At 31.6% G+C, this 26,005-nt stretch overlaps 3 protein-coding genes and 1 long non-coding RNA gene across 6 annotated transcripts; 1 reads left to right on the top strand and 3 right to left on the bottom strand.

Annotated features, from left to right (window-relative positions):
• Positions 1-12,464: 12,464 nt before the first annotated feature.
• On the bottom strand, positions 12,465-13,272 carry LOC123692357. 2 transcript variants are annotated; one of them, XR_006751523.1, is made up of 2 exons: positions 12,881-13,272; positions 12,465-12,564 (listed from the first exon to the last, which is right to left on the bottom strand). It is a non-coding gene; the product is annotated as an uncharacterized LOC123692357 (long non-coding RNA). The 2 variants fall into 2 exon arrangements; XR_006751521.1 differs by having other exon boundaries at positions 12,950-13,272.
• Positions 13,273-17,085: 3,813 nt separating this feature from the next.
• Positions 17,086-19,469, bottom strand: LOC123692352 (GTPase Era, mitochondrial). The gene is made up of 5 exons (XM_045637090.1): positions 19,043-19,469; positions 18,840-18,964; positions 18,413-18,587; positions 17,879-18,067; positions 17,086-17,511 (listed from the first exon to the last, which is right to left on the bottom strand). Exons 1-5 carry the CDS (start codon positions 19,250-19,252, stop codon positions 17,152-17,154), a joined length of 1,059 nt encoding a protein of 352 aa, XP_045493046.1. The 5' UTR covers positions 19,253-19,469; the 3' UTR covers positions 17,086-17,151.
• A 397-nt stretch (positions 19,470-19,866) lies between these two features.
• LOC123692348 (histone-lysine N-methyltransferase 2A-like) lies at positions 19,867-23,427 on the top strand. Of its 2 annotated transcripts, none has more exons than XM_045637085.1 (7): positions 19,867-19,956; positions 20,039-20,251; positions 20,371-20,619; positions 20,702-21,003; positions 21,243-21,791; positions 22,159-22,518; positions 23,207-23,427. In XM_045637085.1, exons 3-7 carry the CDS (start codon positions 20,373-20,375, stop codon positions 23,351-23,353), a joined length of 1,605 nt encoding a protein of 534 aa, XP_045493041.1. In that variant the 5' UTR covers positions 19,867-19,956; positions 20,039-20,251; positions 20,371-20,372; the 3' UTR covers positions 23,354-23,427. The 2 variants fall into 2 exon arrangements, with proteins under 2 accessions (XP_045493041.1, XP_045493040.1); XM_045637084.1 differs by having other exon boundaries at positions 19,868-19,960.
• Positions 23,428-23,714: 287 nt separating this feature from the next.
• On the bottom strand, positions 23,715-25,380 carry LOC123692355 (mpv17-like protein 2). Its single transcript, XM_045637092.1, has 3 exons — positions 24,820-25,380; positions 24,506-24,744; positions 23,715-24,358 (listed from the first exon to the last, which is right to left on the bottom strand). The coding sequence occupies exons 1-3, from the start codon at positions 25,046-25,048 to the stop codon at positions 24,209-24,211; spliced, it is 618 nt and encodes a 205-aa protein (XP_045493048.1). The 5' UTR covers positions 25,049-25,380; the 3' UTR covers positions 23,715-24,208.
• Between the last annotated feature and the right edge of the window lie 625 nt (positions 25,381-26,005).

Raw genomic sequence — 26,005 nt, 5'->3', positions numbered from 1 at the left:
TAATCTATGACAAAATTTCATGAAATTTTTCACTACTTACCAAGAATTGCTCAACGCGGCTAAAGCAATGTTCATTTTAAAATGTAATAAAATCCAACTTTATGACTGATTGTTTAAAGGTGAATATAAATACTTATCCAGATTTTCGGGTTTTCGAAAACGAAAGTAACCTAATAAATGCGAAAGTAACCCTGTCTGTTACTCAATCACGCCTTAACTACTGAACCGATTTGCATGAAATTTGGGATAGAGATATTTTGATACCCGAGAAAGGACATAGACTACTGTTTACCCCGGGGCATAGGATAGGTTTTATCCCGGAAATCCCACGGGAACGGGAACTATGCGGGTTTTTCTTTGGCTGCGCGGGTGAAGCCGCGGGTGGAAAGCTAGTTTTTTTTATAAATCAGGATAAAAGACAACAAACAAAATAGTTTTTAACGCGAACTAAGTTCAAGGTAATATGAAAATTAAAGCATAATATCTGCGCTCTGAAAGTTTTGGCTGTTTTTGCAATAAACACGTCCACAGCTGCTTGAAAATGAATTTCATACCAAAAAAATGAGTTTTTTGTATCAACTCGAACCAGGCTTTCCTCGTCTGTGGTAACAACTCTGAAAGAGTTATTACTTTTTGTATAGAGGAGTAAAGTGCGCAGTAAGTCTCCATTATCTACGCCGTTATAGTCGCGTGAATGAAGGCATGCGAACGTGTTGAGAATATACAAGCTAACTCAATTCTTACCGTTCTTCTAATACTTATAAATAATATGTGCGCTACTTTTTTGGCTCGCTTTATTCCTGATTAACTTTCATATACAATTCTGTACGATGTCATTAAGGAATAATAGAGTCTGCTGATCTTACATTACTTACAGGAAGCTCTGGAATAACTAAAGAAATATTCTGAATTTTTTGCTGGTAACTTAACTATACTATACTTAATACATATTTAGTTACATAACTTACAATGCAAGAAATAGCTATGTGTTATAATCAATTGCTTCTTAATTATTTACTTTTTTACCACGAACACTTACGAAATGTGTATTACACGGCACTTCATTCACATAAATGCTATCGAAATGTTACAATTCAATTTAACACAGCTCGCTACGCGTTGTAATAAATATAAATAATTGAACCGTATAACCGTAATAACTGATGACATAATAAATGCTATTTGCAACCTTTGGGTTAAATATGAAAATTAGATACTTACAAAAATATTTCCCTATAAAGTTTCTAAACGTGCTGAAGTCAATTTGAATCTTTTATACCTTGAAGAATTACTGATATGCATTGTTACTTTGGGTTCCTTTCCTATAATACTTATGCGTCGTAAAATTTTACGAGAAATCTTTAACCCGCGATAGCGTCACAGGTAAATAGCTTTTTCCTATTATATGCTGGGTGTATCATGAAAATTGTAAAGCAATAACACTGCAGAAATATGGAACAAGATTGAAGCAAGCAAGCATTTGAATGAGCGTTGTTATAAAGCGAATGTCTTATTTTGTCTCTCTCGCGTAAACAGTCTCAATAAATTCTTCACGTTGATCCCGGGATGAGCCCTTGCGACGTATGAAAATAGAGGGTTCGCGTAGCATTTGGAGAAAGATCCGTGATTCATTGTAAACCGTACCCGTAACCGCTGCATCGCTCACATTCACCATAAATCACTCGCCACGCTCAATTAATGGATATAGCTTGTCACTACGAAAACCTTCGGCTTAATATACTGCCACACACACTTTTATTTAATAGTATTCTAGGCTCATTCATTCTAGGTATACAAAAGGTACAAGAACTATTTGTTTCAATTAAACAAGTTCCTTATATCCATGCGTTTATATGTAACGATCAACGGTCTGCAGCTCCGCAATACATAATAATTTGTTTGTACATTTTATAATATCCTTAAACCATATCATAAATTCTACTACGATGACTACGATTTTGTACATAATGCATTTAAATGTTGCTCCCATAAAATCGTTTACATACATTTCGTTGAACGTTGAACATGACTTGGTAATAAATACGTGCATAAAACTCCTTCGAAAACTTTATTTTATATCTAAAGTTTAATTAAAGGGAACAGCTTAGTAATTAAACATTAACCATTAATATAAACTAATTTTAAAGTATCAGAGTAGGACTTACCATTGAATAAAATATAAATAAAGACGTCTATCACATATTTGAAACTGGGAAGAAAAGGGAAAACAAGGACAGTTTGGATAAAATTTATCAAAACTTTTGATTGCATTAGGTACACTTCGCCTCGAGTGCTTGTTAATCTTACTCCAAAGTTATATTATACAGCATATTTAGGTATATTATTATGATGGACAATAAGATCTCCAATTTTCTTTCTTTACTTTTTGTGTTATACATAATTAAAGTTTTTGTTTCTGGCGGCTATAGGCCTAGGCTTTAGGTATCTGGAATTAATAAATAGTCAATCCTATTGCAGATTCTTGCTCGTTGATGCAGCCATGCCCATTCATGGAATATATAATAATATTAGTATATAGTAAATAGTAATCTGTTCTACTCGTTATAGTCTGGGACGTAAACTCCATTCAACTGATGATTGCACCCGGAACAATTTAATAACAACAAGAAGAACAATTTAAATAATTTAATTTATTAAACCCACTTTTATTAATGCACTTAGGTACGTTTAATTGTTTCTACGCACACCACGACACTTACCTAGTAATAATTCGGATGTTAATGCAATGTGCTTTATCCTTGTTTTATTCGAGTTGCATTCGCCGATCTCAAAGTGCTCTTACTTTGATGACATATTTCAACACAAAACAATGACCTATTCACACCATCGTTACCTTTCAAAGACATCTAAAGTGCATTGAAACGAAAACAAATCAACAGGGAATACGATCAGTATTACGATGCGGTCTAGTCAATAGGCTTTAGTGAGTGCTCTGCACTGACTTTATGCGGAATGCTATTATGTCAAAACGCTGTGAGCAATTTGTTAGAATTTCGCAACTTTTACTAATTTTATTGAGCTGATGAATTTTTTAACGTTTGGGTTAAAAATATTTATCAGTTGAAAACTAGCTTTATATTATTTAGATACATTTTAATTAGAATCCCTAATAAACAATTTCAGAAATAATAAGTTTACAATTATTACCTATTCTTAGAAAATCCACAACCACGGCAAATAAAAATGTAAAACCGCTTCGAATGTCCGCTACGAATTTCCGTCAAGGGGGTAAATAAAATAAAAATTAATTTTAGTAATTTAAATCATTGAATTGAATACGCCTTTATAAATAAAATAGAAACAAAATAAAATACGTTTAGTCTTCCCCTTACAACGAACGCGATTCCTATACTAAGCCCAACGGTTTACGTAACAGCGTAGGGTTGCTCCTAACTAACGATGAGCAGACTTCCAATTTGCGTCGTATATTGTTGCAAATTAAAATGTGCTCGTTCGGATGTTTTGTTTTATACTTACCCCGATTAAATTGGTTGTTTATCTTTATATATTCGGGATTTGCATAAATAAATGCTTTCCAATCGTTTTATTTAGAGGGCGAGTTAATCTAAGGTCTCGCCTACGCATGGGAAGAATAATATTATGAACTAACGCCATTCATGTACGTATAGTATAGATAGCTGGGATCGTGGTCGGCTCGAGTTTAATTAATCTGGATTTGATGAGGGATTAAGTTTGTACGACGCGTGACGGATCGAGAGCTCTACGCCGGTCCCGTCTACTGTGGTTTAAAACAGATTTACCTCTCATTTCGTCTTCGCTCAATTTGTACACACGTTCAAGAAGCGTAATTTGGCCGTCTCTGTAATAACCGGAACCTTTCCATGTAAGTTTTGCAGAATAACAACCTTGGGATAATTAGCGATACCGCCAAGCAATTATTTTGGATATTATTATCTCTTTGATGAGATATATAAATTGTGGAAGACGTGTTTTATAAATATTAAATTTAATTACTGCCTGTCTTATGATGATTATAAAGATTTGTATAATAATTAATCTAAAAAAATTGTATACAATTTTACACTCTATCAAACGCAATAAAAACCAGGATTTACGCAAACATGACTTTGGTATGAAATGCACCACCTGCAGTCTTTGCGCTAAAATATTTGAGCTATTTCCGTGTTTATTTCAACGTTGGCTACATACCATTGCGTTCATTACCGGCATTACCCAACAATAAAACGGGTACTTAGTGGCAATTATACAATACACCGCATCATTTCATTTCCATTCCAACTCTTGCAAACAACTCAGTTACATAAATAATAAAGTGTTTTAGAACAATTAAACTCGATGTTATTACACAATTTCCACCTATAATTTTCCATAATTTAAATTAAGCGTGAGTGATTAGAATTACCGAACATAAATTAAATTAAAGGCTTTGTTTTTATCTGCGAAACGTTATTATGTAGAGCATTGGCATACCCACGTATTGATAAAATGCATTTTAAACACGGACATTTCATACGTAACCACAGAATATATTATAATAGTAGCTAAACGCTAACGTAACTATGTTAAATTCAAAGTATTGATAAATTTCAATTTATTTTTTGAATGGTAGGTAGGATCGTGTATCGTGATCCGGATCCGGATCAGTAACATTCTTTTATTATTTTACATGTATGTAGTAGTTTATGTGGTATTTATGTATAGATATGCATGGCATCAATATATTTATTTCATTTAATATCGGTGTGTTTCCTTCAGAATATAATATATTATATTTATGTATATATATAATTGGTACATATATATACCTATTTATTTTATTTATGTATGTCTATGTAGATTTATATTTATTATCTTTATATATATATGTATGTAAGTATATGATATTATATATATTTAGATATGTATTAGTTTATGTAGATACATATTTGTATGATAAAACCTCTTCTCTTGATTTTTCTTGCAATTATTATTCTTTTTTTCTGTTCTCGTCCCGCCAATATGTGACCTTTTTGCTCGTTACCTTTTACCGTGGTTGCCTGGTAGAGATCACTACTTAGTGATAAGGCCGCCAAGTTAGTTGTACTCTGTTTTTAGCTGTAAGTAATTCTAAGGTTTCTGTTTGTATAACTAATAAAGCGTTAAATAAATAAATAAATAAATAAATCGTGTCTAGTTTACAATGGAACTGCCATGAACGAAATGTAAAAGAGTTTAAATGTTTGGTTAAACTCTTTAAACTCAGGAACAATTGATTCCAGTTGAAAAATTATATCAATTTGTGTTGAATAGTCCGTTTATTTGGAAAGGCTCTATATTATTTTCATACTATGATCAATCAAAGCATCAATGAAAAATATTACTTTTCTGAGTAGACGAAGTTGCATGGCTCAGGTAGTAGGTATCTAAGTACAGATATTTAATTTGCAATGCGGTAAACATAAGTTATTAAATAATCATTTTTGTAGGAAGTGCATCGATGCAAAGCGCCACAATTAAAAGATAAGGAATTAAAATTTTCACCTGATCAGCAACTCCTGAATTCAATTACAATAATTTTGCGTAATTATCTAATTGACTCAAATACTATTGCTAATAATACAAATCGCATATTGTATCAACAGTCGATCCATTAAAAGCTTCATAATAATGGACAATTGTTTTACTCGCAATCTAAGTGTGTTGAAACAGCACAAACACATCCAATGCAAATAGGCAACAGCAATTTCGAAATCTACATGAGATTAATCGAACACATGCTGCAATTACTCCTTTCATCGTCGCACATTGTGATAAAAACTCATACGATGTGAAACTGTGAGCCCAGCGATGAAATATACGGCAAATTCCATAACATGAAGCAAAATCCATTACATTAATGTTAAAGAAGCTCAACAATACGTCACTGTCGGGATGGAGTGGGGCTGGGAAGTGATTTCAGCAGAACGCCCGTAACGTGCCATGACTGCTGATGCCGTCACGACAACTACATTAAATATCGCCACGAATTAGTGGGATATATTTTGATATTTCTATACGAATATATTTTTATATAAAACATTCTATCTTTAGATATCTAGTATCCTTGACGTATACGGTTTAAAATTACAACTTAAAAAAGATAATGTGGTCAAATAACCAATATGTGGTTAAAGCCGTACTATATTTTACAACTAAGTTATTCATTACTAGCTTGCCGCCCGCGGCTTCGCCCGCTTTGTCTAAAACCTAATCTACACTAATAATATTATTATAAAGAGGAAAACTTTGTTTGTTTGTTTGTTTGTTTGATTGTAATGAATAGGCTCATAAACTACTGGACCGATTTTAAAAATTCTTTCACCATTCGAAAGCTACATTATCCACGAGTAACATAGGCTAGGTTTTATCCCACGGGAACGGGAACTATGCGGGTTTTTCTTTGAAAACGCGGGCGAAGCCGCAGGCGGAAAGCTAGTAAATTTTATACTAAAACCTTCGTCTTGAATCACTCTATATCTATTAAAAAAACCGCATCAAAATCCGTTGCGTAGTTTTAAAGATTTAAGCATACAAAGGGACATAGGGACAGAGAAAGCGACTTTGTTTTATACTACCTACGTAGTGATGATATATCTACTTGTAATGAAAATTGTGCAAATCGTTAGACTAGATTGATTTATTTGTCGAAGCAGTCCGACTAGCCCATTGCAGTAGTTTTAACTGTAGAAAAAATAAAAAATAAACTATTTGCACAATTATTTTAATATTATTTATGCTTATTTTTATTGTGATTATAGCTTATTCGACATTCGTATTTAATTTTAAGAAATAATTGTTGCTTTCACGGAAGAGGACATGTTTCGGTTTATTTTGAAATGTAAATAAGCGATAAGTACTAAATAAATAAGTTACAATAAATATGTTTAAAACAGAATATAAATGCATATAGAACCGATTTAATACCTACTACTTATTTCACACCCACCAATCCTTTCTACGAACGGTATTTCTCTCTTACATTTTATAAATATTTTCAGTGGTTGAACAGATTTATAAATCATGTATGAATCGTTCTTATGATTTTAAAAATTCTCACGTCTACGCGGACTTAATTCGAACTATTCAGATAATATTATACAAATAGTTGGAATGGAACTATAAATCTAGCTACCGTCTTACAATTTAGGTACAGATAAAAGACATCGAACGCTTTGAAACCTAATGCATTTGGCAAAGAGCAGGGCTATTGAACGAAGAGCACGTGTTTTTTAAATCTATAAATTATTACCTTTTCCTAAATCTCTCTTTCTTTCTCGTAAAGTGACGGCGACAAGAATAACAAACCCATTAAACAGTGCCAGGGTTTAACGGACTTTAGCGCCGTGATATATTCCAGTCGTTACTGTTGCTGTTTTCTTTTTTTCAATTAATTTTTCTTAATAAACACTGTTGACGCATAGAAAAAAAGGATTATAGTTGCTTACGGTTGCTTCTATTTGATTCGGCTAATCTCTGAAATTACTGGACCAATATTCATGTGCTTTTTGGTGATAGCAAGAGCTCAAGTCACTAGGTAAAATTATTTTAGGTAAGTTAAGGTGTATTTGAGATGCTCGAAAAAGCTCATGTCATCAAACGCAGCTGAAATAATACCTAATTAGTAATTAGTAATCTCATTAATTTTCAAAGTTGTCAAATTCGTATTTCTTTTCGACTATATTATTGAAACCAAGTGAAACATTGAAATAAAAAAAAAAATACAATAATGTCCGTATAGATTGATTGCAAATTTGGCAAATACACAGTTTAGTAATTCCACTTAAAGTACCTAGGTACATTATACAGATTAAAAACTAAATTAAGTTACAGTGTATAAATCAAACTTAATTTGAATATCAGCAACCACAATCTAATTTATATGATGGCAACTGAAAAACAAACAATCATTGATGGTGATTGGTGAACCTAAGCTTGGCCCGATCTAGTCCGTGCCGCAGAATAACTCAGGTTAAAATACTTGGAAACTTTTCCCGCGTTCTTGTCGAAAAGGTTTGTGTATACTTATTATGTAAGAGAATATTACCGGCTTTATCTTTAAAACGTCTTCATCTCACTGTTTGTCTTTGAATAGAGTAGTTAAAATGTATATTAAACTGGTGGTATACTTTGTAGAGCTGTTATTAAGATATAACTTTGAAGTCTTAATTTATGTTATTCTTGAGAATATTTTAATTATTGCAATTCTAGATAATAAAAAAAAATATTTCGAATGTGCACAGGCCCCGGAACCACAGACACAATAGAAAATCTATTGTGTCTGGGACCGATCGGGCCGCTTGGGGCTCAATGGGTTATAATCAAATACATTATATGTAAATATATTCACATTATATTTTTATGATTCATTAAATTAACATATTAAGTAAAAAGAAAAAATAAATACTACTTACCTAACAAACAATATGTAGGAACGATCGAATATAGATAGCTTCAGATTTCAGAAGATTAGACAATACAACTTACCGGAACATTTTTATTTTGAGCCTTTTCATTTTTCAAATCTTTTTTTTAATACTTTATTATTCCATTAATCCACTATATTTAACTAGGTACATATATATATATACCTAAACCTATTCTCTATAAGAAATTTAATTATAGGTACTCATATGAGTTACTACCCACCAAATCTAACTCTGAAGTTACGAACGTAGGTAATTTGCCTTCACCTGATTGAAAATTATTTAGATATTATAACTACGTTCTACAACTTACAACGTTTATTTCAGCGTATAGGTATTGAGAATATAAGTTTCTTGAAGGAACGGTACCAAACATTTATTGTAAAGTAGTACATGCACAAACCGGTATAAAATAAATCGACTCTGGAATCAGTTGGAAAGCTTTCTCTATCGTATTTGTGTACCTAAACATGACATTTTCACACGTTGCTTGATACTAGATAAAGTCGTGCATTTGTCGTAAACATTCAGATTAAATCTTTAAAAAAAAACAACGCTGAATAATACGTACCTACATCTGAAAACCTCATCAATCATGAAAACTTTATGAATAATTAGCCTGTCTTACACAACTTTTACACAAGCGTTGCTATGAAACAAATGAATGATTTATAATTATTTGATTAACCTAGTTTTTATAAGTGAAACCTGAGCGTAACCGATATGAGAATATTGATATAATAATAACCACTCCCGGTAAACAACGTCACTGCTTTCAGTCTCCCGTATTTATGTACAGTTAATTAAGTTGCTTGTCGCCAACGACACTGCTTTTTGGCTTTAATACTATAAGCCCGTTCAACGTTAACTTCCACACTTAACTATATCTCCACTGCCTGAGCTCTTTTGAAAGCTTGCATCAAAATTAATTTATATTTCCCAAAATAGTCCGTAAGGAATTATATCTTTCACTACGATATTATTATCTTAATTCATTAGTATTGTTCCTTGTTTTGTTGCAAACGTTTTCAAAACTTAATCATTACGAGAACTTACGACGTTTAATACGCTCTCCATAACTTGCAATTCCAAATTGCGTAATTTCAGTTTCCAACAAGTGTGTATAAAATATTAAATATTATATGCAACGCCTTGAGATAAAACACTGCAAGGCTGTTAGTGGCATAGCTAACATAAATAGGGGTATAAGTTATGCGCGCTATGGCCCGAAACCTCGCTCTCGGTGACACAAAAACACCTCTGAAACTGAGCTTTGATTTTAAATTCTAATTTTATGATTCGTCTTATTTGCATATCACAACCACTACGTGTTTTGGTAGCTCTCGAATGTCATGCCGTGTATCATTCGTTCTGTAGTCTGTACGTATCTACACATTCGGGATAGGAAATGCAAGCTAACGATGAGATACATTTAGACTTGCATAGCTATGGTATTGTAATACTTACTAATTACTTAGTACGTAATGTTATGATATTTATGAAAGCAAATTTAATTATATCGTATGATATATTATAAGATCTATGGAATATATTTTGGTGATCATAGTAAGTACTATTTTTATAGGAAGACTAAGTTTTCTCTAACTTTTATTGTTCACGGTTAAAGTTTCAGTAAGGAGAGTTAATGTGAAAGATTACACAGATTAAATGTAACACGAAGCACAAAAGAACATTCGCGCTCTAGCATTTAATTGGTGTAACATTCTTGTATTTGAAGTTTTTAAGTGAATTCCTGAAAAAACATAATTGAATTAAGGAACAAAAATTTGTGAAAGCGTAACAATAATTTAGGTAATTCGTGTCTTACAAAACGTAATTCCCTAGGATTACTTTCAGCAAGTTGCGTAACTAATGAAGTAACTTGTGACACGGGTCGGGCCCTGGGATCGACGTAATCAAATTAATGAGAAAACTTCACTTCAATTTAGGCTTTCCTGCCCCAATCTTTAGAATATTTGCCAGTGGTCAAGAAGTGCCCATTGTGTAAATCGCTTAAAAATGAACTAGGTACCTATCTCACTGATTTCTTATTTTAAGTTTAAACATTGATGTTTGCTTTTGAATAAAGTTAGGTAGGTATATTCGGTCTTATGGACGTGTACCTATCTATCAATAATCACATTAGGTAGGTATATGAACATCCTTTTTTTATAAATATGACCTGGAATAGTATTTAATTCAAATTATTCCAATGATTAACACCCAATTATAATTAATACGCATGAATAACGAACGAAAGTTATTAAGTATAGAAACTTCAAGTATATGGAATTGAAAGTATTGGAAATAGGGTCTCCGGTCTCGTAAAGCGATTCTCGATAACCAGCTGTATGTAATTGAATTTCAAAGTTGGGTAATACACGACTACAATACTCCAAGTTTTAATCATAATTTTTAAACTTTTGTGAAATAATACACCTACTCTATATTTATATTTAGGTAGATAATAAGAATTCTAATTTTGTTGTTAAATTTTTACAAGACTTTAATATATTATAATACTAGTGGTCCACCCCAGCTTCGCCCGTGGTACATATTTCGCAATAAAAGGTAGCCTATGTCCTTTCTCGGGTATCAAAATATCTCCATACCAAATTTAATGCAAGTTGGTTCAGTAGTTTAGGCGTGATTGACTAACAGACAGACAGACAGAGTTACTTTCGCATTTATAATATTAGTATGGATTAAATAAATATTTGTGATGTGGTAAGTTATTTGGTACCTATAAAGTACCTATCACCATTCACATATACGAAACTTTTAAACATTTTGTAGCGTCCCCATGTTTTATGGGCATTGAACCGTGAAATTCAAAAATCAACTAACATTTTCTAGCCCAGTGAATCACCCTCGCTAGTCTTGTACAAGACATATTTGCCTTACATCGTAGAGATTTCCCTTCAGATAAATTGTGTTGATTCGACATTGTTTACTCTACCATCCTTTTGGGTTTGTTTAAAATATTTGTAAAGTACCTACGATATAGGTATTTATAAAAAATAAATAAAACGAAATTACCTAGGTACGCTACACATCTTCCACCTATTTCTAGTTTCTATACCAACTAATTTCTGTCTTTATTTGTAAAAAAAAAATGTCATTACATTCGGAATGTGATAGTAATTTGTACCACAATATACAGATACATACAGTAAGGAAACTTCATACAAAATGTTCGAAATGGCTCCCCCCCCCATAAAGCGTGTTTTCGAGGGTATTGAGGGGGATCGATAGTAGCGGGTGACACATCCACAGATTTTGAATATAGTATAGAAAAAAGTTTAAAGTGATGTCATTTCACATTAAATAAATATCGATTGTTTCAGTTTGTAGCCCTTTCAATAAATATATATCTGTATCGTATCTGACTACAAGTTAAAAAGAGACTATTTTTTAATTTCTATAGATATGGTAGTATGAGTTTTAAATTATGTTGACATATTTTCTACCAAAATGATAGCTACAAATAGTACCTATTAGGAGTCCAGTCTGTTTAAAGACCGCATCTATTTTTTACGCAATCTAGAAGAGCACGAAAATCTAAAAAATGGAAACCTTAAAAAATCTTTTTTAAATTTATGTGCATAATTACGTAAATATTAGGGAAGAAAAAGATACAGTGCGACACAAAAGAGATGAAAAAAATGAGGGCGCCACCGTCGCTCATATAGCAACACTGATACTGCGACGCAAGCGATCTTGATACTATAGAATAAAAATCAAAATATTAAAAGTAATAAATACCGCGATTTAAAGTTGTTTCATTGATCATCGTGTAAATTTAAGACAAAAATACATTATTATAAATAACCTACCTAGGTCAAATTTTACTTAAATGTATTTGGAATTAGTTTATAGAAATCGGTCAAGCCATTTAGACTGCAGAGGCGCACATAGAATCAAACATACGAACAAACAAACATACATACATACAGCTCAAACCTTAGGCTCAAACACATTACCCTCCTTCTGGGTCCGTCAGGTAAAAAAAAAACAAGGTGATTTGAAAACTACATATTTTTATTTATTTTTTGTAGATATTCTCACTCATTTTTACTCCATTGCTCCACTATCCTGCGTACTGTGCTTTCAGAAACCCCTATAACAAACGAATTAAGATGAATAAAATCAAATACATAGTGCATTGAACATATTTATTTAGTAGCTTAAAAATATTTTTTTTATGTCGGAGGCCAAGAGTCACTTTGGGTCCCTGCGCCACTCTAGAGTAGTAAGTAAGGATTCATAGGTAGTTGTATGAAAATAGTTATCACTATACTATTTAAGGCTGGTTGGATTGGATATAACTTCTTGACTCAAATTGTGCTGGTCGCACTATAAAAACTAGTTTTTGTTTACATACAAATAACCTCAAATTAAATTTCAAAAACGTAATAATCGCCCTAGATACGTACATTAAACACTCGTCACTAATAGAATATTCTATTTTACGTAGTACTGAGCAAAAACAAATGGAATCTCACCGGTATAATCTGCTGTACGTTTTAAAACGTTTTCCAAATATTTTTCTCGTTTTTCAGCTTGAAATTATGAGAAACACCGAATTAAAACTTTATACATGGCATCACGGACACCGCTACGTTTAACCTTTTTCATGATTTCTCCTTTTTTGAGTAAATTTCTTGTTCAAAATTACAATTTTATCTTAAGAATTCTCAACTTCACCAAAAAAACAACAAATTTTTATTCAATTTGACAGCTGCATTGAAAATTTAGGGTTGCCAGATAATGAAAAAAAAATTAGTTCCAAATTAATTAATTTCATCTCTTTTATGTCGCACTGTAGATATTATAATAATTATTGTATTTTTATCGATACGTGACTTTACCACTTTGTCAAGCACTAAGCCTGTCAAACTATTTTCTTTTTCATCCTAAAACAAAAAGGTTATATAAAAGGAGGTTCTATGTTCGTATAATAATAATTTTAATTTATTTTTGCATATTTTGTGTTTTTTAATTTATTTAATTTATCGTTTTAAAAATAATTTATACCTACAAGTATTGTTAATTCTGGTTTAAAATAATTATTGAATACTTATATGTATCATACAAATATCAAGCATTATAAATAATTTAGGTAGGTACCTACATTAAAATAGCCTTCGGCGTCCAAAAAAGACAAGATTTCGAAATATAGCACTGAAAAAAACGTACCTATTTACTTTTACAAGGTATATATTTTATTGAGATTGTTTCTTCTTGTAAATTCATATTTAGGCTACACCATTTTTTAATTTTAACGGGTTTTAATCTCAAAATTACCAAAAAGTCAACTGTGAAAAAAAGCAAACAGAAATATACAGGCCGAATTGATAACCTCCTCCATTTTTGAAGTCGGTTAAATATCAAAAAGGTAACAGCCCTATAGCTATACGTCATAATTTCATCGCAGGGGCTTAGTTTCCTAACTGTATGTACGTAGTATATATCTGTCAACTGTGTTTGTACTGAACCTAATTTGAAATTTCTTAATGTCTTCTCTTAAAGCAAATGGATGGAATTAATTACCTGACAGGTAACTCAAATGCCTCCCATAAAATCTACGTTAAAAGTACCTAATGTATCAAGAAACTATGAAAACTTTGACAATAAATACGCATTCGGTTTTTTTCTTAATAATAATTTCTTTAATCGTATATCAAACGAGTAGTAGACAAGAGTAAAGAGCATTTTTATAAAAATACATTTTGAACGTCAGAGCGTTTTCACATTGTCCGGTCCGATATCGGATATCGGGCGCCGATAGCCGATATCCGATATCGGAGGCTAAGTAAAATGTATGATTTAGGTACCTGTCTTTCACATTGTCCGGTCCGATATCGGATATCGGAGCCAACACCGATATTCCCGTGAACTATCGGACGATAATGTTCAGTGTTACCAACTCAATTTTCGAAAAGGTAGTATACCAACAGCAAAAAAAGCACTAGTTTGTGTATTTTCAGTCATTTCTAGGCGCTAAATGTAAAAAAAAAATCCTTTCATTTACTTTAAACCTTTTTATTAAGAAAACATTCATTTAAGTATTTAAAGGCATTAAAAATACTATTTTTACGGGAGCTTTTTTAATACCGTCCTATAATATACGGCAATTGGCTGAACTGAAGTAAACAAAAATATATTGCGTTCTTAAATTCAACCGTATCTTCGAAATATTAGTGTCTTTTATCTTTATTTACTCATTCTGCCTCGCTCCTCCTCCTACTTGGACTACTGTTGTGCTGTAAGCTGTTTATTGTATTGTTGTCATTGAGTCACAGATTTAGTGCTTTGTTTTAGCGCCGATATCAAACCTGTATTATAAATAGCACATCTAAATAATATTAAGTAATTAATAATATCAAATCTTTTTTATATTTTACTTTTCCAGCTGTTTTTGAAGTCGGTTTCTTTTTTGTAGTTATTTTTACTGTATGTACAACTACGATCTATCAGTTGATTTTTTTTAAATCAAACTCTTTTTATTGAAAAGAAAATTTACAATACGGCAATTTTGTTTAGTTTTCTCTAAGGGCGTATTCAGAAAGAAAGCTTGAAACTTATAAGCGCTTATCGGCGCTTGTCAATGCTGGTTTTGACAAGCTTGTCAATGCTGGTTTTGACAAGCTGGTTTGAGCATTGACAAGCGCCGATAAGCGCTTATAAGTTTCAAGCTTTCTTTCTGAATACGCCCTTAAATTTCAGAATTAGAATGGGGCGACCTTACATTTTGTCAAGAACGCGCGGTGACTTTTGAGCTTGTTTGGCTTGTTTACTATTTTGGTTGTCATGGCTCGTATCGTATGCTTAGATTAAATATGGCTATATTATTATTAGTCTGTGGTACTACGTAGATAATTTACTGTTCTGTGGTAGATAACAGCACCTACATTTGTAAATGTAATTTGAATTTATATTTGCCAGTTTCGTCGCTTTAATACTGAGTTGAATTTTATTTTATTTTATTTGTATAAGAACATAACAGTCGTACATGATTTAATATAAAAAAGTTCTAAAATTCACTACGACCACACAACATGTTCTATTATTAAAAAAACAAAAACAGCATATAAAAAAAACAAGCCTCACAATGAAATTGAATATTGAAACTAGATTCTGACTCTGCAGAGGGTACAAATCCAAACTCCGCAGTCAGCAGATTAAACCGGTTTGAAAAACATAGTTTATTTATTACTATTTATTTTATTTAAAATAAAGTTTATTTTTTGTAACATAAATGCATCCACTGTTTTTTTTAATTCTCCATATATCTACTTTTCCAGTTTCTGGCAACACTCATGATATCGGGACGATATTATCGGATAATGTGAAAGGGCAAATTGTGTCCGATATCGGATATCGGCTATCGGCTTCCGATATCCGATATCGGACCGGACAATGTGAAAACGCTCTCACGTTTATGATTATGCAGAATCGTTTCGTTTGACGGTTATGGCCTGGCGATAGTTCGTGTATGACCATAATGTTCTCCGTCGAGCTGTTATTTCCATTAAAACGCTTATCTTTAAGATTCATGGCTGGCAGTAGTGAAAATAAAGATTGCTACTGAAACTGTGGATACTTAACCTACCTATATTTAAGTAAAAACCTCCGATCTTATCCTACTTTAATGTTTTAATAGCTCTAGTTTATTCATGCAAAGACTTCATAAAGTTGGATGAATAGGTACTAATTTGTTTTAATGTGTACCCAATTATCCATAATAATCACACAATAAATATTATTCAGAATAAATAAAGTGTCTTAGGTATATTTCGTACAAAATAAAAAGTCGTGTAAGTATATACCTATAAAATATAAAATTCTCGTATCAATACTAATATTAAAAAGCTGAAGAGTTTTTTTGTTTGTTTGATTGATTGTTTGTTTGTTTGTTTGAACGCGCTAATCTCGGGAACTACTGGTCCGATTTGAAAAATTCTTTCGGTGTTAGATAGCTGATTTATCGAGGAAGGCTATAATATATCATCACGCTAAGACCAACAGGAGCGGAGAAATGCGGGTGAAACCGAGGGGAACAGCTAGTATTATATAAAATTGTCATGTCACAATCATAGGTACTCCTACGAAACGGCTGGACCGATTCTTATGAAATTTTGTGTCTATTGGGTATATCTGAGAATCGGCCAACATCTTTTTTTCGCAACGAAAACAAGGCAGAACAACGATTGCCGGGACAGCTAGTAATATTCTAAAATCATTCATGTTATAGGTACTATATTTTAATAAACCGCTATACTGAAAATTGGTAGGTTAGTATCTGTTTCGTTTCTCTTGTATCCAAGAGTTTAGTGTTATCGGTAAAGCGATTTTCCGTTTGAATTACCTTTATTCAAGGATCAAGTTAGGTAAGAGTAAGACCGTTTACCAGAATTTTGTGCTTTTTTCATAGGATATAATTTTATGTAAGATAAAACTCAACATATAGTAGGTATGTTAATATACAGTTAATAACGTTTAGTAAATAAGTGATAAAAAATGAAAAGTCTTCCCTATAAAAGTGTTCTCAATCGATTTCAAAAGTTCATTTTTTTTAACTTTTGAAACTAATCAAAGAACGCCTTTGGTTGCAATATTTTAAAATAAAACGCTGATATTATATTTAGTTATAATTTGTATATTGTAATTATATTATTCATATATTATTGTACATCTTGGATGCTCATTTGTTTTTAACAATTAAATTAATATCTAATGTGACAGGTTTTTGTAGCATATCAACTAGATCGCTTCTTAACGATGACTTTATTTGGTGCAAGCGACCTCCTCCTGCGCCCGCAATAAGTTTGACTAATCTTTCCGTCGGACACGCAACAGATACTGAACAAATGATTCTATCCTCCATTTCATTAAAATCATAATATTCAAGCTTAATCTCTAGTTTATAAGGCATTTCTTGTGATAGAAAGTCTAAAAATTTAGCTCTAGTTGCATCTTCTATGAGAGTTTCGGGCGAGTGGTCCGTCCATTCTTCAGGAGAGTACTGCAGAGCGCGGACTTTGGAATTGGTCATAAGATAATCCTGGAAAAGCAATAATGGACTTAAAATTCGTGCATATAAATAGGCAGTGTCATTTTATTAAAGAAACATTGCAGATATGTCAATATAAAATAACATAAGCACCAAGTTCTCAGTTTTGAAAGTTTTTTTAGACCTACCCTGTAATCTGGATGTTCTTTTTTTGGCATTAAGTTGAGCAGAAGAGTTTTGCATTGATTTTTTTTTATATTTGAAGAAGTTTTATCTTCAGTAAACACAGTAATTTTATAGACGTCAAAACAATAAATATGGGTAACAAAATCAAAATGGAAATAGGGTCTCCGGTTTTAATTTCCGAAAAAACTTGATTTAAATTGAGATGATATTATTAAATAGAAAATAGAAATACCTTGATATCCTTAACACCATCTCCATTTAAAGCTGATACCAAGAAGACATCAGAAAAATAGCTGTATCCATTCTCCTCTTCTTTTGATTTATGTTTATTAGCTTTGGGCATTGGATTTCCAGCAATAATTCCATTTGTTAAGCTTCTTATAATATCTAGCAATTGTTTCTTTGATTTCAACTTGTCAACCTGTAAATTATAGTATAAAGATATATAAGTACAGGTCAAGTACACATAAATGAATAAATGAATAAATATGTAAAACAGAAAAATTATCATAGTTGGTCAAGTTTTTCCTGAGATTAGCTTGACAAACAAACAAACTCTTCTGCTTTATACTACTCTTATATTATCAACAAATAGCGACACCAAATCATATTATATTTTCAATAATCTGAATGACTATCATTAATTCTCTATTTCACACTCCCAAATAAAAGAATCAGTAAAAAAATTGTTTAAATCTAGAGATAACTCTTTATATACACATGTACTAAATTATTTTTATCATATTACTATCACAATTCATCTTACCTTATTAATTATTAAGAAGCTTGGCACATGTGTAACCATATTCAATAGCTCGAGTACAGTTGTATGCAATCTATCTTTAGTCCATCTGTTTGAGACATCATGTACCACGCCTATTACATCTGCGCAGATCAAACTTTTCTTGCATGCCTGTCTCATGGATTCTGGTAATTTGTATCTAAAATAATATTTACCTTTGTACAATATTATTTTACTGTAAGTTAACAATAATCACATGCGCTGTCTGATACATAGATTATTAATAGATGTTATAAATATTAAATAAATAAAATAATAACTCAGGCCCCGGAATCACAGACACAATATAAAAACTATTGTGTCATGGACTGATCAGGCCGCTTGGGGCTCAATGGGTTAACATTATCAAAGTCAAGTCAATAGCAAAGATTAAACACAAAAACACTTTTACCTGTTTTGTTCCTTATCCGTTATTACACCAGGAGTATCCAAAAATATAATTTGGGTATCATTTTCATAACAAATAGCTCTAGCGAGTCTGGTTGTTGTGTGAACTTTATTAGAAGTAGGACAAATCTATAAAGTATAATATTTATTTATTAATGTTTTTGCATAATTCCATATAAATTAAAGACTTCAATCGACATTACAAACCTTTCGTTCCAAGATTTTATTTATAAGTGTACTTTTTCCAGAATTAGGGGCTCCTATAATAGCTGCATTTACAACTTTTCCAAGAGATTTTTCGTTTGGATTTGTTTTAGTTGAATACAAAAGTTTTTGAAGTAACGTCCTTCTAATTTTTAGCCTAAGAATAGGCAATATTGTGGAAGACATTGGATATAAATAATAATTATAATTCATAAAAAGCAACCTCACTGAATAAAATGTACTTTAATTTCAAAATATTAAAGAGTACTTTTTATTGAAACGTATTTTTTCTCCAGTACATAGAACTTGTAGACAAAATCGTTGTTAATAACACAAGGTTTAATAACAAATGAAGAAACCAGAAGAAACTGACCAGTGGTCACTATTTTAATTTTTATTTCACAAGTCACAAAATTTTTTCAGACATATGACATAATATGTCATAACTCATAACACAATGTTTTTGACATTGAAAGATTGAAGCCTCTAGTACAGATAAGTAATATGGATTGCAGCCATAGAAGAAGCTTAATTTTACAACTTAATAGTAAACTTCTGTATATTTTATAAAGCCTTTCCCATGGGATTTCCGGGTTAAAAATATCTACCCTTTGTCCTTTCTCAACTTTCAACCTATCTAAACAGTATTATCTATGCTTTCAACCCACATTTCAACCTCTTTGCTTTCAACTCAGCTAACAGCTTGTGACCATAGAGGAAGGATGTATAACTGAGACTTGTGACACAGAGCAAGTAATATAGCTTGTGAGTTGGGGTTATTCATATTTATTCATTTATTCATACTTCAATAATATTCATATTAACATTAATACACAGTTTATAATAATTTGTGTAGTGGTACCTATCGAAAAATATTTCCGTGAATTTTTACTGAAAAGTGAAAACCTTTACCTACTGTAGGTACTGTACTGTACTTGAAAATTGTGAAAAAAATATTATTCTTATAAATTATGGTAATAAATTAGGTTTTTTTTCTAGGTGGACAGAATGATAATGAATTATGAAACTTTGTAACCACTTTGTGACTTCTCGCATAAAATTGTGCGAGATTGGATTGCAAACAATACAAATAAATTTAATCTTTTTAATATTAATACCTACATAATTAATAGTACTGTTCTCTCATTATTGGAATTTTCGGTGTATGTATAGGGAAAGGATATTCAAATTCATCGGCATGATTTTAAATAGGTAAGTAACATCTAATCATAAATTAAATTTCAATATTTAAAGCTTTATTTAAAGTTGGATAATGTTTATTTCACAGAACAGTTTATTTATTTTTCATAATATAAAACCTCTTTTTTCAGAAATGTCAGAGATAAAGTATAAAAATCAAATTTTAGCCGCAATTGATCATTTACGTGCTCGGAAATCGCGACCAGACATAAGCAGAATTTGCAAATTTATGCTCAAATGTTACAAAGTAGCACCTAAGGACACGAAAGCTGATTTAAAACGTTGTTTAAAAGAAAAAAGTATTTATAAAGTAGACTACAAAGATAATGTAAGCTATAGAAACGCAGCAAAGTGGAGAAAAAAGACATCAAAAAACCATAGTAAGTTACAAGAGTAAAAATAATTGACATACGTTTTTACAGTGTAATAACATACAATTTTTAACTTATTTCTTAATTATAGCAATGAGTAGTTCAGCCATAGCATCAAACGAAAGAAGAATAATAACATCAGCGATTGCTACTTTAATTTACCAAGATCAAAGTTATTTGGAAAATGGTATTGCTTTTGATGAATTAGTTAAAGTAGCTGCGTCCCAAGATCCAAGATATTCCAAGAAACACCTTGAATCTATCATAAATAAAGAGCTTTCTTCTGGGAGTCTTGTGAAATTACCAAATGGAGCCCTCGCATTGGGTCCAGCAGATCATGATGGAGACAGTTCTGATAGTTTTAAATTTGAGTATAACGACTGCAATACAAAAGTAAGTTAATTACCTTCAAAAATTTATTATCTTATCTGTTTTATTTAACCTGCCCTCCCAAAAATGTTATTAAAACAATTTGTTGATATTTTGTAACTTAATATATTTCTTCAGCATACCTTCCGGTTTTTAATGAAAACTTAAAAAGGATACTTATAATAAAAGTTAGATAAATCATAAATTCAATAAAACTTGAAACCTTACACATCTTTACTTATATGCATATTTATTATTTTCAGATGACGTCATCAGCAAACTCATCATGTAGATCATCTCCACAAAGGAGCCGCGGTAGACCTAAGAAACGAGCAGGTGAATCAAATACAAAGAGTTCAAATTCCAGTCAAAATGCAGGCGTAAGAGTGGGTGAAAGGAGGAAAATGGCTAAAAAAGTATTTGATCCATCTGATAACAATGTTCCAAGTAAACGAAAACGAGGAAGGCCTGTAGGGTCGTTAAACAAAAGCACAATAAAGAGGAGGTTGATGATTGCTGGCAAAGTGGACAAAGAGGGTACACCAATATCAGAAGGTCAACAATCCCTGGATGGTAGTGCAGATGAGATGGATCGTGATGATGTTCATGAGACGTCTGGTGTATGTTCAGTGTGCTTGGTACAGAAGCCACGAGGCTCTAATGACAGACTTGTTGAGTGCAGGGATTGTAATAACAAGGCCCATCTATCCTGCCTTCAATCTGGTTCTGGTATTCTTAAACCAAGACCAGATAATACATGGCAGTGTCCACATTGTAAAACTTGTGTGGTCTGCTGTGAAACAAATGATGCTGTAAGTATTATGTTATTTTTATAAAATAAAATAGTAAGACATTCTGATACCTTTTGATATAATAATTTATAATATTCAATTTAGAATTATTGTAGGAAATGTCTATCACACATGAAATGCATGCTAGCAAAGCCAAAGGCAGAAATCTAATTCTTATAATTGCAATTTTTTAATTAACTAATGTATTAAAATTGAAACAGGATTCACTTAATTTATTTTTAGATAATCTCTGAGTTGATTCAGAATAATTATTTCATATAGATAATCATTCACTTGTTTTTATCTGATCTAAAGTATCTGCTCATAGTCAATTGACTGATCACAGATGATAATAATAATAAAAAAAAAAACTTGTTTTTATTTTCAGGGTATATTAACTGTATGTAACATATGTTCAGATGCATATCATTCATTATGCCACTCGCCCCGAATACCAGAGAGGCTAAAAGCTTGGGATCAATGGGAATGTTGCAATTGTTTAGACACACGACCACAACTAGTTGACCCACCAGTTATAATACCAAATAATAATGAATACAGCACAAAGAATACACCAACGGTAGATCCATTTTTGAAACCTCATGAATTGGATAGGGGTGCGGCAAAAATAATAGATGATGGTACCATAGATCCAAGTATACCAGACATAAGCAATTGGAATGTGGATGATGTTTATGATTATTTTATGGAACATTTGTCTGAGGCTGCACCTATTTTGAGAGATCAGGTATGTGTGGCAATGTTTTAACCAAATGTGTGTAATGGCTTTTTCTCAGTTGAGGTTTACAAAATATCTGCTAGTAATTATTCTCCTTGTGACCAAGATATCAACCATTGTATGCCACAGTACTTATTTGCCATTGTCTTTTGTAAAATGAGTGAACATTTTATATTATAAAAAGTCTTCTTTAATTTATTGTAAACTTCATCATCATCATCATCATCAGCCCATATACGTTCCCACTGCTGGGACACGGGCCTCCTATGAGGGTACAGGCCATAATCCACCACGCTGGCCAAGTGCGGGTTGGCGGATGACACATGTCGTCGAACTTTTTTTAATTCTTCGACATGTCGGTTTCCTCACGATGTTTTCCTTCACCGTTCGAGCAGTGGTGATGTTACAACATGCGCAGATAAATTGAAAAATCAATTTATTTCCTGCGCGCTCGCCTGGTCTCGAACCACGGACTTATCGATTCGAAGTCCGAGGTCTCACCACTGAGCCACCACTGCTCACTGAGCCACCACTGCTCATTCATCATTGTAAACTTATTTGGCCTTATATACTTTGAAATAAGTACACAAAGGTACAAAAGAATTATAAATAAAATATTTGATTAAGACTTCATAACTAACTAACTTAAAATCTAGAAAGTATGTATACGGGGTATGTATATGTATTTTCATTACAGGAATTTGATGGTCAGGCACTGAGTATGGCGCGAAGAGCTGATATAGTCAGAGGATTGGGACTTCCACTTGGCCCTGCACTAGCATTATATCGTATTGTAGTTAAATTACAGACAAGGAAAGATGACTGGCGGATGTGTTGGGGCTAAACCACCATAAATGTTTACATTGATGTTACCTTTGATGTACTTATTGCATTTTAAATTAAATATTTAAGAATTGAGATATTTGTTATTATTGGCATAATTGAATAAGAAATATAAAAATAAATCTGCAATGGTATTACTAGTGGTATTACATTAATTTCATATTGGGGAATTTCACGTAAAGCAGGCAGAAAAAAGAAAAAAGGGTCACATTTCTAATAAGAGTTGGTATTTTAGTATGATATAAAAGTGCATGGTACTTATACGAAATATTTTTGTTCATTCTGACCCAATTAAGTTCTAAAACAGTATGTTTGTCATTGTAGATTTTTCATCACCAATTAATAAAAAAAATGTACTTACATATTTTTAAAAACATTTTATTTTACAGAAATATGTAGGTATATGCTTAAGCTAATAAGAAAATAAATAATACTTTACTCAATTTGTACTGCTTTGAAGTTGGCTTATTAGCAAGGCCATTTGGATCAAGTCAAGATAATTTCAAGGTTGAAGTAAAGCAATTAGCATTACATAGTTATGTTTACAGTCACACTAAAACACTTCTTAATGCTTTTACTAACAATTCATTAGACTATTGAATTTGAATGTAGTTATGATGTAAAATATACTTTTTCATTTCATTACAAAAGTAAAATCTTAGTTGATGTGTAAAAAAAACAATAATTTTTAGGAATAAAATAAACATTCAATAAATATTTCATAATTGATATAACAAAAAAAAAACAATTTCATATTACAACTTGGTAAATAAATAATATTCTATATTTGAGCTATACCTGTTTCTCGTCACAAATAATAATACTAACAAAATTAATACTAGAAAATTTTCCAACGTCAGATCTTTTTCGGTTGATCATAATGTTTCATAAATGACAGAAAAACATTATAAACCATGGTTGCAATATTTATATAAAATACCCTGTATTGTGTTGGCAAATAGTAAAAGTTTATGAACTGAATGGGAGGCCAAAATAAGCAGTCACCCTGAAACAAAGAAATGCATTTATAATAATATAATTTGAATGAATGTCAATTCAATATAATAATGTTACTTAAAATTTTTAGACTGAGATTCTTCAGTAAACAATAATTTCCATATTTCTAAAGAATATTGGAGTGAACACAACTTACAATATATACATATGCCATTTTTTCTTTGATTTCTTCTGTGCTTTCTGAAATTTTCTTCCCCTCTAAAAATCCCAGGCCATAAAAGAAACATAGAATTGTAGCTGGGGAAGCTAATAACTGGTCATTTAATATCTTTTTTCCCACTGTTTTTAAGTCAGTATGAGGTAGAAACTTATCCAAATAAATATAGTAGAAATGATGTAGAGGACCCATGCATGTCCCAATTATAAACATTCTTGCTGAAAATAATCAGGATATATTATTAAATGTATGTATATTTAAAAATTTAAGTACTGTTCAAAAATAATATTTACCAGTTCTTGCCCAGTCATATCTTGAGGGCAATAAATTTCCATGAAATTCAATTTCTTGTTGAATTAAATCTCCCAATACCATAAACCCCCCTGATGTGATACTGTTCGTAAAAAGAAGATTCTTTTTAAAAAAGAAATGGACCCCCCTGTTAAAAGTTGATTTCCCTCTACTTTGAACTTTGAATAAATTCACCACTTGGCTGATTTTAAACCCTCTTGATGTAATCATTTTTTTCTGTATCAGTTAAGTTTTTTGTACGTATTATGCAATAAATGCTTAACGCTTAAATGCTATATATAGTTTCTGAAGAACAATATTTGACCTTAAGATATTTTGCGGGAATTTAGTTAAATCTATGTAAAAACATAATAACTATGTGCACTTCATATTTCACAACAATAATTTATGTAGAACTTTCTTTACGATTTTATAACAGCATTAAACTGAATAATCTAATAGAGTTTTAGTTCCAGTTTTTAATACGGAAACTACAAATACGCGCTTTTCTTTCAAATATTTTTTGAATTTCATTTCGGAAAAGCAAGGTTGTCATCTGCCAATTTCCTTGTATGTCACTGTCAACACTGTCAAATGTCAATAGTCAGCTGTTTAAACCACAGTATTACAATATCTATACAGTACGGCGACGAAGTGGCAATTAATTATTTTTTTTTTAAATTCATTAAAAATGTCCTGTCCAGGATTTTCCCTGTTAACCCATTTTTAGTACACTAAATTTATTATTAAAATTGGTCTCATTCTATTATCACGCCGTTGCATTTCGACTTATATTCGGATCTTAGACCATACATACTATGGCTGTTTTCCAATTATAGAGCATAATGCGACTCAGTGGCGCACAATGCCGAATTATGCTGATGCTTAATTGGAACGTGAAACGCACCAGCAGGTTGCGCTAAGTTCAGTGTTGAAAAAAAAAATAGGTATTCATAGAGTTAGCAATAACCTCAATAATGTGTAAATAAAGTGGTATACATAATAATTGGTTGAAAACTATTTACGGTTATTTTAAGTAATTTGGATTTACCTTCATCCATACTTATATTGATTTTTTTATCACAATTTGAATTAACTTTGATTATTTCGAAAAAACTACAATGAAACGAAAGCTTTAAATTTTTTTCCAACAATTAATAATTACTTACGATAAATCGATTGCACGCA

The sequence above is a fragment of the Colias croceus genome, chromosome 6 (assembly GCF_905220415.1).
Source record: "Colias croceus chromosome 6, ilColCroc2.1".
Classification (NCBI taxonomy): domain Eukaryota; kingdom Metazoa; phylum Arthropoda; class Insecta; order Lepidoptera; family Pieridae; genus Colias; species Colias croceus.
This window is presented reverse-complemented; position numbering and strand designations above follow the sequence as displayed.